The 11,251-nt window shown below is 33.1% G+C and overlaps 1 protein-coding gene across 2 annotated transcripts; it reads left to right on the forward strand.

Annotated features, from left to right (window-relative positions):
- Positions 6,334 to 10,579, forward strand: LOC105163642 (zinc finger CCCH domain-containing protein 46). Of its 2 annotated transcripts, XM_011082067.2 has the most exons (9): positions 6,338 to 7,590; positions 8,219 to 8,335; positions 8,424 to 8,603; positions 8,695 to 8,798; positions 8,872 to 9,135; positions 9,273 to 9,423; positions 9,617 to 9,823; positions 9,903 to 9,983; positions 10,090 to 10,579. In XM_011082067.2, the coding sequence occupies exons 1-8, from the start codon at positions 6,617 to 6,619 to the stop codon at positions 9,934 to 9,936; spliced, it is 2,031 nt and encodes a 676-aa protein (XP_011080369.1). In that variant the 5' UTR covers positions 6,338 to 6,616; the 3' UTR covers positions 9,937 to 9,983; positions 10,090 to 10,579. The 2 variants fall into 2 exon arrangements, 1 of the variants encoding a protein (XP_011080369.1); XR_002287325.1 differs by lacking the exon at positions 10,090 to 10,579 and having other exon boundaries at positions 6,334 to 7,590; positions 9,525 to 9,823; positions 9,903 to 9,959.

Below are 11,251 nucleotides of genomic sequence, written 5' to 3' on the forward strand. Positions count from 1 at the left end.
AGGGACAGACACCGACACGTGTCAGATAACCAAGACAACAGTGTTATGGATTTATGAAAACCTATAAATGTACATATAAAGATCATTTAATCTATGGGTTTTTTATTTTTTTCTAAAAGAGTATTTGATCTCTATTCAATGAGCATAATAAATTCTTTGGTAAATTAATGTTTTTTTTGGAATTTGGTATATTTATAAGTATTTTATTATTATTTATAAAATTAATACAGTTATGTAATCTTAAATTGTGATATAAAAATAATTATTTTATTTTTGTTATTTTTTATATACAAAAAAGTATTTTGAAAAAATATAAAAAAATATGCGGGTGAATTTATAATTTGCAGAACATATTAATCCATAAAATTATTTTAGAAATCTCTAAAGAATATATAAAATTATAATTCATAAATAAAAATAATATTTTAGTTTGTTCACTATAAAAATTGGATAGAAATTTAACAAAGACTAATAAAATGAGCTTGTTGTTAGATAATTATTAAAATGGGAGGAAAAAAGGGGTATTTGTAATTTTACAAACAACGAGAAAGTTTTTATAGCTAAACTTCAGGGAGTTGGTTGTGATTTACCTTAAATTCAATTTCTTTTTGTCTTTTGATTTATTAAGATTTAAAGTCCAGTAAATATTCGACTCCATTAATAAAAATTGATGAATGTCAGACAAGTATCAAAATGCTTAGTCTTGACGTGTGTTTGACTCGACTAAAGTTTTTGTAAAGTTCGAGTTATTTAACGGCCGAGTCTAATTTAAGGAATACTATGATGATATAGGCAAGCATCACATATAAGTTGCAAACAATGAACTTGAGTAGTTTATAAATCCCGAGACCTCCTTTTCCTAGAGATGCGCATTATTATGACAAAAATATGAAGTTCATATGAGACTAAAGCAGACAATACCTCGTACAATGATACACCGATCAAATCAAGCTACACAATTTGGCCTTACATCTGAGAACATTTTCCCCTCCTAATCCCATTATTTGAAGGATTAATGATGTAGAACGTATCATATTACTTGCAAATGGGAGTTTGAGTAGTTTATGAACCCTACGATCTACTTTAGCTAGTAAGGGATATTTTCAAAATAAAATTATGAGCCTTGTACAAAATCAGAGGGAACAATACATCGCGTAATAAGACGTTGATCGAGTACACACTACACTACATTCCAAAATCGACAAAAAAAAAAAACTCAAATCGAGATTTAAATATAAAATTTTAATCGAAATTTATTGTGTAGAAATTAGAAATTAGAAGTTAGTACTTGAGATATTTTAGATTAATTAAAGAACATTGTAGTTATGTTAACTTTCTATGTAAGTGACAAACTTAAAATCCTTCGCCGACACATCAATTTGGGCTCCCCACCCCTAAAGATGGGTCATGGGTTATAGGCCATTAAGCAAAGCGGGCAGGGTTTACTCAGCTCGTCTGGAAGGATTTTTTGCAATAATTTTTATTTTTATTTTTATATTCATTTTTATTGATTTATTATCCTAAGACTTTATTGATTCTTCAAGTTCATTTAAACTCTGGCAGATAAAATTTGATGTTGATGAGAAATTTTCAAATAAAGCCAAGTAGGCATATAAAAATCCATCGAAGCACGTTCTAATTATTTTCCTTTTCTTTTTATAGAATACAGCTCATTATATTATTTAACATATTTAAATTTACAATATTAATTCAGTATATTAATAATTTCAAATCAACGAAAAATTTTATTTCAATTGAAATTTGGTTATTCACCACGTACGAGGATCCCTGCTAAGCATTTATGGTTGAATGATTAAAGTGCCTAAATCATGCGTTTAATATATATATATATATATATATATTTTATAAAAAAGACATATACCTACCTTTGTGGTTCTCGTTTGAGAATGAATGTGAATTCAGAGAATTTTTATTCTAAAAATTTATATTTGATCATATTATAGGATAAATTATATTGATATTTTCTAAAGTTAGGGTAAAATACACAAATATTTACTATATTTCACAAAATTACAGCTATATCCCCTGAGAGGTGTTTGTGTAAGTTTCGCCTCTAAATAGTGGATATATTTGTAATTTATAACTATAATCTTAAGAGCGTATTTATAATTTTATAAAAGACTATGAGTATACATATATTATGACTTAATCTCAAGAAGTGTCAATGTAAGTGGAGAGTGGCCACGGGATGTTGAGTAGGCTGCAAGGAAATGGAGAGAAAAACATATCATTAACTTGACTTATCGTGCACTCCTTGCTGCTTGTATTTACAACATTTGGAGGGAACGAAATTTGAGACGCTTGGAGCATAAGGAGTGACCACCGAGAATCATGGCCACCATTATTGTGGAAAATATTAGACAGATGATTATCAGCGTTAATTTATCTCGTTTTGTTAGTTCATGTGCATTATATAAATTATGGCGTATTCCTTGGCCTGTCGAGGGAGAAATCACCAGTTGAACATTGTTGTACTGTACGATCTTGTTTTATTAATGAAACTTATATTTAAAAAAAAAAAAAAGTATCAATGTAATTGGCGGTGCATTTTAGAATAATATAAAATTTGGAATCATGTATCACGGAGTTGATTTGCTATTAGTGGTATTAAATCATGGGATGAGGAACAATTTTATGATGGTTATTGATAGATGACATTTAATTTATTTATTTTATTTAATATTGCAATAATGAAAGTAATTTAATGTATGGTAGGTAGAGGGAAAGAAATATAGTTTTCGTTGGAGATGGAATTATATAGGAAGGATATATGAAAATAGTTGCAAAAATTCATTATTGGTATTATTTAATTTTGAAATTTTTGCCAAGAGAATATTTTAATTTTTTAGAATATACATTTTTTGTAGAAATATTTTTAGAGAATTCTACAAAAATAGAATATATAGTATAGATTCCTGTGCCTAGGTCGACGGAATTATTTATTTTAAAAAATAATAAAATATATAATTAAAATTTCAAAGTATAAAAAATTATAAAATACTGAAAAATAAGTATGATAACAATCAACTATAAAAAATATTAATATATATAAAAATAAATTTGAATATGTTACTAATATATTTTAAAAAAATCAATATGTCTCTTGGACCACGATAAATTATTGTACATTTATCAAAATTTAAATAACATAAATAATAATATATTGGAATAAAATGTAATTAGTTTTTTGGATTTATATAAACATTTGTAAATTTATTTAAAGTTGTTCTTCCCATTAAAAAAACTTATTTAACATTTAAGATTCTTTTTTACTGAAAAAAGGTCATTCAAATATGCACTTACTGAACGCTTATTTGGATTGCCTCAATATATATATATATATATATATATATATATATATATATATATATATATATATATATATATATATATATATATATATATATATATATATATATATATATATATTATTTTATATAATTTTAGGTCTTAGTATTGCATTATTTCTAGAATGTATAAATTCTTTTTTTCAAATCCATGATCTCTAAGATCATGTGGCCTTAATTTCACCAATTGAGCTAAACTTAATTGGCTAGAATGTATAAAGTTAAGAACAATTTTGTTTTAAGAGTTTTGTTGCTCGAAATTAATGACTACTTTTCGTATTTTTGGGGAGAAAGAAAGTTAAGGTAAATTACAATAAACTTCTCTAAAATTTGTCATAATTATAAATACTTTTTTTTCTTTGAAAAATTATAAATATCTCTTAAAATTAATGAATGCCTAACAAATACCCTCTCATGATAGAACAACTCATTATAAGGGAATAATTGTTACAAGACCGTTAATCCCAGAGGCATTTATAATATTTTAAATAATAAGTATATATTTATAATTATAACAAATATTAAAGGAGCCCATTGTAATATATTTGAAGGGTTTTTTGACCCAAAATCCTTCCGTTTTGACCAAATAGTGAATTTTTAGAATTTAAAATTTATTTAATTGTAGAAATACTTAATTGATAAGTAAATATTAATGGAAAGTGCAATATTAATAATTTCCTTAATTGATTATAGCATATATATATATATATTTGTGGTAATGATTACTCTCATCTTAATTTCTAAATGAATTTTATGTCAAAATTATTTTTAATTGAAAATCCACCAAATGCAACCATATATTTAGTCAGATATGAAGGAATTAGGCATATTCATCAACAAATCTGTTTTTCACCAATTTGAAAGCGAGTATTTATATTTATATTTATTTAATTATTTATGTAGTATAATCCAACAATTTTGTATTCATATTTGTATCTATATTAATACTATATTTATGCTAGATAAACTATGTTACATATCCATACATAATGTTTTTAGTATATTGTATACAATTTTCGATATTTCAGTAAATTTGAAATTTGGATCGATTTTTAAACTTTATGTTATAGATTTTAGATGGTGTATTGATTTATTGTTGAATTCATGTTTAAGTTTCTTTTTCAGAAGTTTTCCTATGAAAACGATTATTATTTTTAATTTGCATGTATGAATAATTTTTTTTTTAATGTATTGGGCTTCTCTCTTGGACCGACCTGGTAATTTTTTAATGGGCGGTTCTCATCATCGATTGGTGGGCTTGACTTGGACTTTAGATCTCTAAATGGCCAAATGAAATGGGAATGACTTCAATTTCCTTACTTTACCAATCTGTTTTCTAGGGCACCTGCCAAGGCCACTAACCATCTGTTTTCTGGGGGGCACCCGCCAAGGCCGCTCGCTTGTTTGCTTTATAGGGGACACCTGCCAAGGCCACACACTTGTCTCCTTTTTAGGGGGCACCCGTCAAGGACGTTTGCTAGATCTTTTTAGGCCATTTAAAATGTTACGAGCCTCTTATTTCTTTCTTCTTTTTGGATCTTTTGGGTCTGTTTGGGCCAACCTATTTTTATGCACACCAAAGTTATATTTGAAAATATTATATTTATTAAAAAAGAAAAATGAAAATTTTGAAATGATTTATTTATATCGTATTGTAGTTTGAGGGTGCTACATATTAAGTCAATTGAGAATGAACAAAGTCATTGCCTATTTTAATAAGAATTGGAAAAATTGAAGAAGAATTATTATATACTGACTGCATTTTTCTTTTCTTGAGATTTTTGTTAGAAATGAATTATAACTTTTCTTTTACCTTGACTTTTTTGCAGGTAACATACGTTCATTATATAGCATTTCGAGGTTCGATTTTCTTCTCCACCACAATTATATTGGGTGTTGGAGCTTTTACTTGGATGGTACTATTTCTACTTGACTTAAGGCTATCAAAGTCTGTAAGTTGAACTAGTAATATTTTTTAGTCGTTATCATATTGCTATTTTCTTGTGCTTATTTATTTATTTATTTTTTGATATATAACATATTATTTGTTAAGACATCGATCAATTAAAATTATAATAAAAAAATTTATAATTATAAATCAACTATTGGTTAGGAGGCCTCTTTTTTCTTACTCGTCCTAACATCACCAAAATATGAGGAGCGAGCCTAATATGAGTGAAATAGATCATAGGTTGGAGGTGAAAATAAAATTATTTTCTTAATTTATTTTTTTAACTATGTTCTCGTCCAGCGCCACCTACCCCATCTACCCCCCAGCCTCATGCAGCCCTGTTGGGCACTCTTGGCTTTGACCATTCTCCTGCAAAAATGAACTGCTCCACCTCTTATTGCTAGGGCAGCAGCCAGACATTGGAACAACTGGAAAAAAATACACAATCCAAAAGCCATTTTTTCCTCCTTTGCTTAATGGTCAGATTGTTCTCTTATATATATCAATATTTGTTGATTCAATCCATAAGAAGGGATTATTTTTTATTAGATAATTATGGGTTCATTTCTTCTGTTGATATACAAACGATTTTAACTAGTAATTTATATAAGTAGCTAGCAAGCAATTTATGATGTGCATTATGCGGATAACAATGTGCTGTCTGATTCATGTTGACTAATTTTAATTAGATAATTACGAATTTAATTTCTTGTGGGGATATAAAGAGCGTTCTAATGAGTAATTTGTATATAGTGAGTAAGTAATTTATGATTTACATTATGCGGATAGCAGTGTCTCATGTTGACTGGATTCTATATTTTGCGAATAACGTCCTGCCCGACTCATGTTGACTGTATTTAAGATCACCCATTTTATTTTAAAAAAAAATAGTAATAAAAAAGATTTGTTGGTTTCCCCCTCCCCCCCTTATTTTCCAAGGAATGTAATAATTACCCAAATATAAGCACCAACTCATCATTACCTTTTACAACATGGATAAATCTTAGCCACCTTCCCTTCCTAATAATAATTCCCCAAATTTAACACACCCCTCCAAGAATCACCACACCATCTCCTCTCTCTCTCTCTCTCTCAAAAGGTCACTCTTTTACAAACTACTTAAAAACCCTCACCCTGTGTTCTTGTTTCTCTCTCATTTCTCTCTTGTGAGAGGGGAAAAAGAGAGCCCCTCGTGGCAGTGGAAGTCATACTGGATTTTACTACTCTACTTGTCAACACCCCGTCTTGAGAAAATCATCGAAATTTACAAGTGAAAGACCAAGAAAAACCGTCTCCCATGGATACATACGAGGCTACTAAAGCAGTGATGTCAAGGATCCAAGCTTTGGATCCGGAGAACGCTTCAAAAATCATGGGTTATATACTGATACAAGACCAAGGGGAGAAGGAGATGATAAGGTTAGCCTTTGGCCCTGAAGCCCTTTTGCTGTCTTACATCAACCAAGCTAAGGCCTGTTTGGGGCTTGCTTCGAGTAGCCCTTCTTCAAACCCTTCAACCCCTCTCTCAAATCCCATGAGAACAAACAACCCTTTTCCTCAAAGTTCACCAAGAATCTTGATACCAAATAATGGGTTCCATTTGAGCAACCCATCTTCACCTGCTGCTGCTTTCCAAAGAAGCAGTCCGAGACCTTTCTCTTATGCTGCTGCACTCAATGGTTCTAGTGCTGGTGCTAATAGTAGTAGTAACAACGGTTCAGGTTCATCAGGCTTGAGCTTTTATGGCGGCAATGAGTTTGGAAATGAGTTCTTGAGTGGTGGTCGTGGTGGTGGGCACCCTCAAGTTCAAGATCAGCTGTCCTTTTTTGATGACTCCATGGTGGATCCAATAATGAGTCCAAGTGGGAGAAGTGATTCTCTGGTTTTCCCTTATGGCGAGGATGTGAACAGCAGCCTCTCCTCCCCCCACCCCCACCACCCATTTCACAGGCGGAGCTGTTCAGTGAATGATGCTGCATTTCTGTCTAATCTTGAGGAAGGAGGTAGTAATGGGAGTGGATTTGGGTGGAGGCCTTGCATGTATTTCGCAAGGGGTTTTTGCAAGAATGGGAGTGCTTGCAAGTTCTTGCACAGTGAAATTGGAGGTGGTGAAGCAGTTGAGGTGGGGTCTCCAAGCAAGAATTCTTCTGGATTTGATGAGTTGTTGAGAGTGAAAGCTCTTCAGCAGCAGAGGTTTGCACTTATGGCTTACGGAGGTCACCATCCTTTTGCTTACAACAAGAACATGGATTTACTGAATGAGCATCCGAGGTAATTCTTTTTGGGGAATTACCTTTTACTTTTTACTTTATGTAAAGTTTAACTGTTCCTGGAAGTATATAAAGTTTAGAGCTTTTCGTTAAAAGGAATTCTGGGCATTTCTTTTTCTTTTTCTTTTCTTTTTTCTGTTTTTGCATAATTTTCTTGTTTCTTGTGAGCTGTGGCATTATGCATGTGTACTTATCTGCAATTGTATTACGGAAATGACCTTTGTGCGTGTTTCTGCTCTTATTTGTCGTTCTTGGTTTACAATTATGGGTTTGTGATTTATGCTGGTTGGGAAGCAGTAATTCTGTGATGATGTTTCTTCATTCGCGATGTGTTCTTTAATTTATGTGTTCGTTGTAAATTTTTTACATCCACACCATATCATCGTATGATGAGCAGTGGAAGGTAGTGTATATTGTTATTTTCAACCATTTAGATTGGGTTTTTTCTTCTCCGTTCCGATTATTATGTTGGTAGTCGGGTTGTGATTGTCTTAGCATTATTGGGTCTTGATTGGTTCTATGTGATATCTTATCTGCGATCTGGTGCATTCTTAGATCATGAGGTTTGCTGTATCAATGATGGGTATTGGGTGATGAATTTCACAAATTTAAAATTTATCAACATGCAGGAGTGACTTTTCGTCAATGGGTTTGATGGGTGGTGTGAATTCGAGCTCCCGACAGATTTACTTGACGTTTCCAGCTGACAGTACATTCAAGGAAGAGGATGTATCCAATTATTTTAGGTAATTGATCAGAAGTTCATTCAAACTTCGACACTGAAATTGCTACTCCGATATGCACTGACAATGCTTTTGTTAACCTGGTTTGAAGTATGTTCGGACCAGTGCAAGATGTTAGGATCCCTTATCAGCAGAAGCGAATGTTTGGGTTTGTGACATTCGTCTACGCCGAGACTGTTAAGCTGATTCTTGCAAAAGGAAACCCTCATTTTGTGTGTGATTCTCGTGTGCTTGTCAAACCTTACAAGGAGAAAGGAAAAATCCCAGACAAGTACTATGTGCACTCTTTATATTGGTCAGTTGTGATGTTTGCTGATTTTTCTCCTGCTAATTGCAATACTATTGTTGTTGAACTATTGTAGGAAACAACAGCAGCAGCAACAACACTTGGAGAGAGGGGAGTTTTCAGCTTGCTTAAGCCCTTCGGGAATTGATTCTAGAGATCATAACATCGATCTCCCCTTTGGTAAGCTTAATTAACTCAAAGAATCAAGTGAATTTATGAGTTTATTAGCTGAATCTCCTTGTCTTTTATCCAGGATCTAGAATGTTGTTCAGTACACAAGAGATGATGCTCAGAAGAAAATTGGAACAGGAGGCAGAGTTACAGCATGCTATTGAACTTCAAGGTCGAAGGATGATGAATTTACAACTAATGGACCTGAAAAATCAGCATAATAATCATCATTTTCTTCCAAGCTTGCGGGCGGGCATTTCAATTTCCTCCCCAAGACAGTCTCAGTTATTGATGAATCAAAATTTTGTTGCTGCTTCTGATGCAATTAACCAAGAAAATTCAGAAGGTTAGCTCAGAAGATCACCTTTGCTTTACTTTTCCAGAACATAGAGACCTAGAGTGTTATACCTTAAAATGGAATTTCAATAAATAGCTTTCTTTCATTTTTGGTTCTTATTCTTTCTTTTACTGATTTTATTGCAGAGTTTGATGGTAACCAGGAAGCAGCTAAGTCTCAAGTTGCTGCTGTAGATCAGAAGTTGGTGCCAGAAGGAACTGAGTCTTCTACTGACAACGTTGTTGGTGGGAATAAGCAGCAGAATGTTCATGGTGATGACTCTGATCTCCCTGAAAGGTATGGGATTACGCTTTGGAGGAAATTCTAGACTTTGCTTATCCATTTCCTTGCCAAAAAATCTATAAATGGCTAAAGGGAAAATACAACTCTTCTTCCAGGAATTTTGACTGGTTTCCTGAATTATACTTAACCAGTTTGATCCGTATCTGGCCTCCTGATTGTATATTTGTTCTGTTGGACATGAAAGCAGCTTGGAGCATATCCTTCCTGATAATCTCTTTGCTTCTCCTACAAAATCAGCTGCTGAACATCACACTGTTTTCTCCCAAACTTCAGCATCAGCTGATGATCGCACACCTGTAACAATCAAATCCTCTAACAACACCACCCCTGGGCCGCCCTGCAGTTCTCCCCTCAGCATGGCTTCTCTCAAATCATGTTACGTTCAGATGCCAAGGTATTATAATGCTGCTTTCACTCGATATCCTTTGCTAAGTTACACCTAAAGAACTTAGATATATATTGACAACATCCAGGTTTTCTTCTGGGCAAGAAGCCATCGAAATGTAGGGCGTCAGAGCTGATAATGGCTAGCAAGCAGGAATTAACATAGCTTGGTAAGAGCACTAGTCTTCTTGAAGAGTATAATGCTTTTATCACAAAGTTCTTGCTCAAGATTCTTGGTTTTTGATGCTTTGCCCTTTTACATTGTGGTTGATGCAGAAAGTTTGAGTTAGCATATACAAGGAAGTAAAAAAGGTCATGTAGCTGTATAGCCAAACCATACCCACAACAACAGAAGCAAAAGATGTGTAAGGAAAAATCTCATGAGGACTATTGTCATCACCAATACCATACTACTACTACTACTACTACTAGAAGTTACAACAAATACATAATGCATGGGCAAAGGACAGATGAACTGATTTATGAGAGTGGGGTCTCTCTCTCTTTGTTCATTTTGTACCCTCTCTGTAGTTATTTGTGCTGGACCACAGTAGAACACAAACATCATATAACAAAGAAAACCTACTATATTAACTCTTACTATTATAGAATAGAAATTTTACCTCTCGTCTCTTCTTATCTTTCACAACCCCCCAACCCCCCAACAAAAAAGATCAAAAGGCAAAAGTTACAGAATCCCAAACGGGTGAGAAATGCATGGATGGTAAAAAAAAAGCAGGATTTTCATGGATGATGCTGTGAAAAAGCCTCGAGTGCTGAATGATCATCGCATATCACATCAAGAAACCAGTAAAAAGTAAAGTTGCAATTACACACACACACACTGTATAAACAAGAAAAAGAGAAGTTTGAGAAAAGAAAAAGGGTGGTGTTTTATGGTGCTATGATGATTAAAGTCTACTTTAGGAGAGTCCCTTTGTCGCATACTTCGATTTCTTTTGAGATGGGGTGGGGGGAGGGGGGAGGCACATGGGTGCTGACAGCAGTTGAATGGGTACCTCCATTACACACACACACACAGTGCTTTCACTTTCAGTCCACACACTCACATGGGGGGCTGCTGACACTTACTCATCCACATGTGTTTGGCCTTTTCTTTTTATTGGTTCTGCTGCTCTTTTCCTCTGTTCTTTCCTCTTTTTAATATTCAGCAGCTAATTCATCACTCTCTCACCCTCACCTCATGTGCTTCACTTCACAGTCTTCACTTCTCTTCTTTCATAAATCTGTCCCCTTCACCAACATTATGGATATTTTGGACAGCATTTCCGTAATTATTTATTAATAAACACAAGTTAGAAGAGGTTGTTTGATTGTTTTTTGTTGCCTTGAAGTTTGTGGCTTATCTCTGAGGATCGATCCTCTTGTTTTTCTGTCTCCTCTCTCTCTCTCTCTCTCTCTCTCTCTTGGTGTCATG

This window comes from Sesamum indicum, linkage group LG6, assembly GCF_000512975.1.
Source record: "Sesamum indicum cultivar Zhongzhi No. 13 linkage group LG6, S_indicum_v1.0, whole genome shotgun sequence".
NCBI lineage: Eukaryota > Viridiplantae > Streptophyta > Magnoliopsida > Lamiales > Pedaliaceae > Sesamum > Sesamum indicum.

Excerpts from the sequence above, each read along its gene's own strand:
- LOC105163642 (XM_011082067.2), top strand. The coding sequence starts at position 6,617 with ATGGATACATACGAGGCTACTAAAGCAGTGATGTCAAGGATCCAAGCT. Across the intron at positions 7,591-8,218 it reads TTACTGAATGAGCATCCGAG|GAGTGACTTTTCGTCAATGG; the intron begins GTAATTCTTTTT and ends ATCAACATGCAG. Across the intron at positions 8,336-8,423 it reads GATGTATCCAATTATTTTAG|TATGTTCGGACCAGTGCAAG; the intron begins GTAATTGATCAG and ends CCTGGTTTGAAG.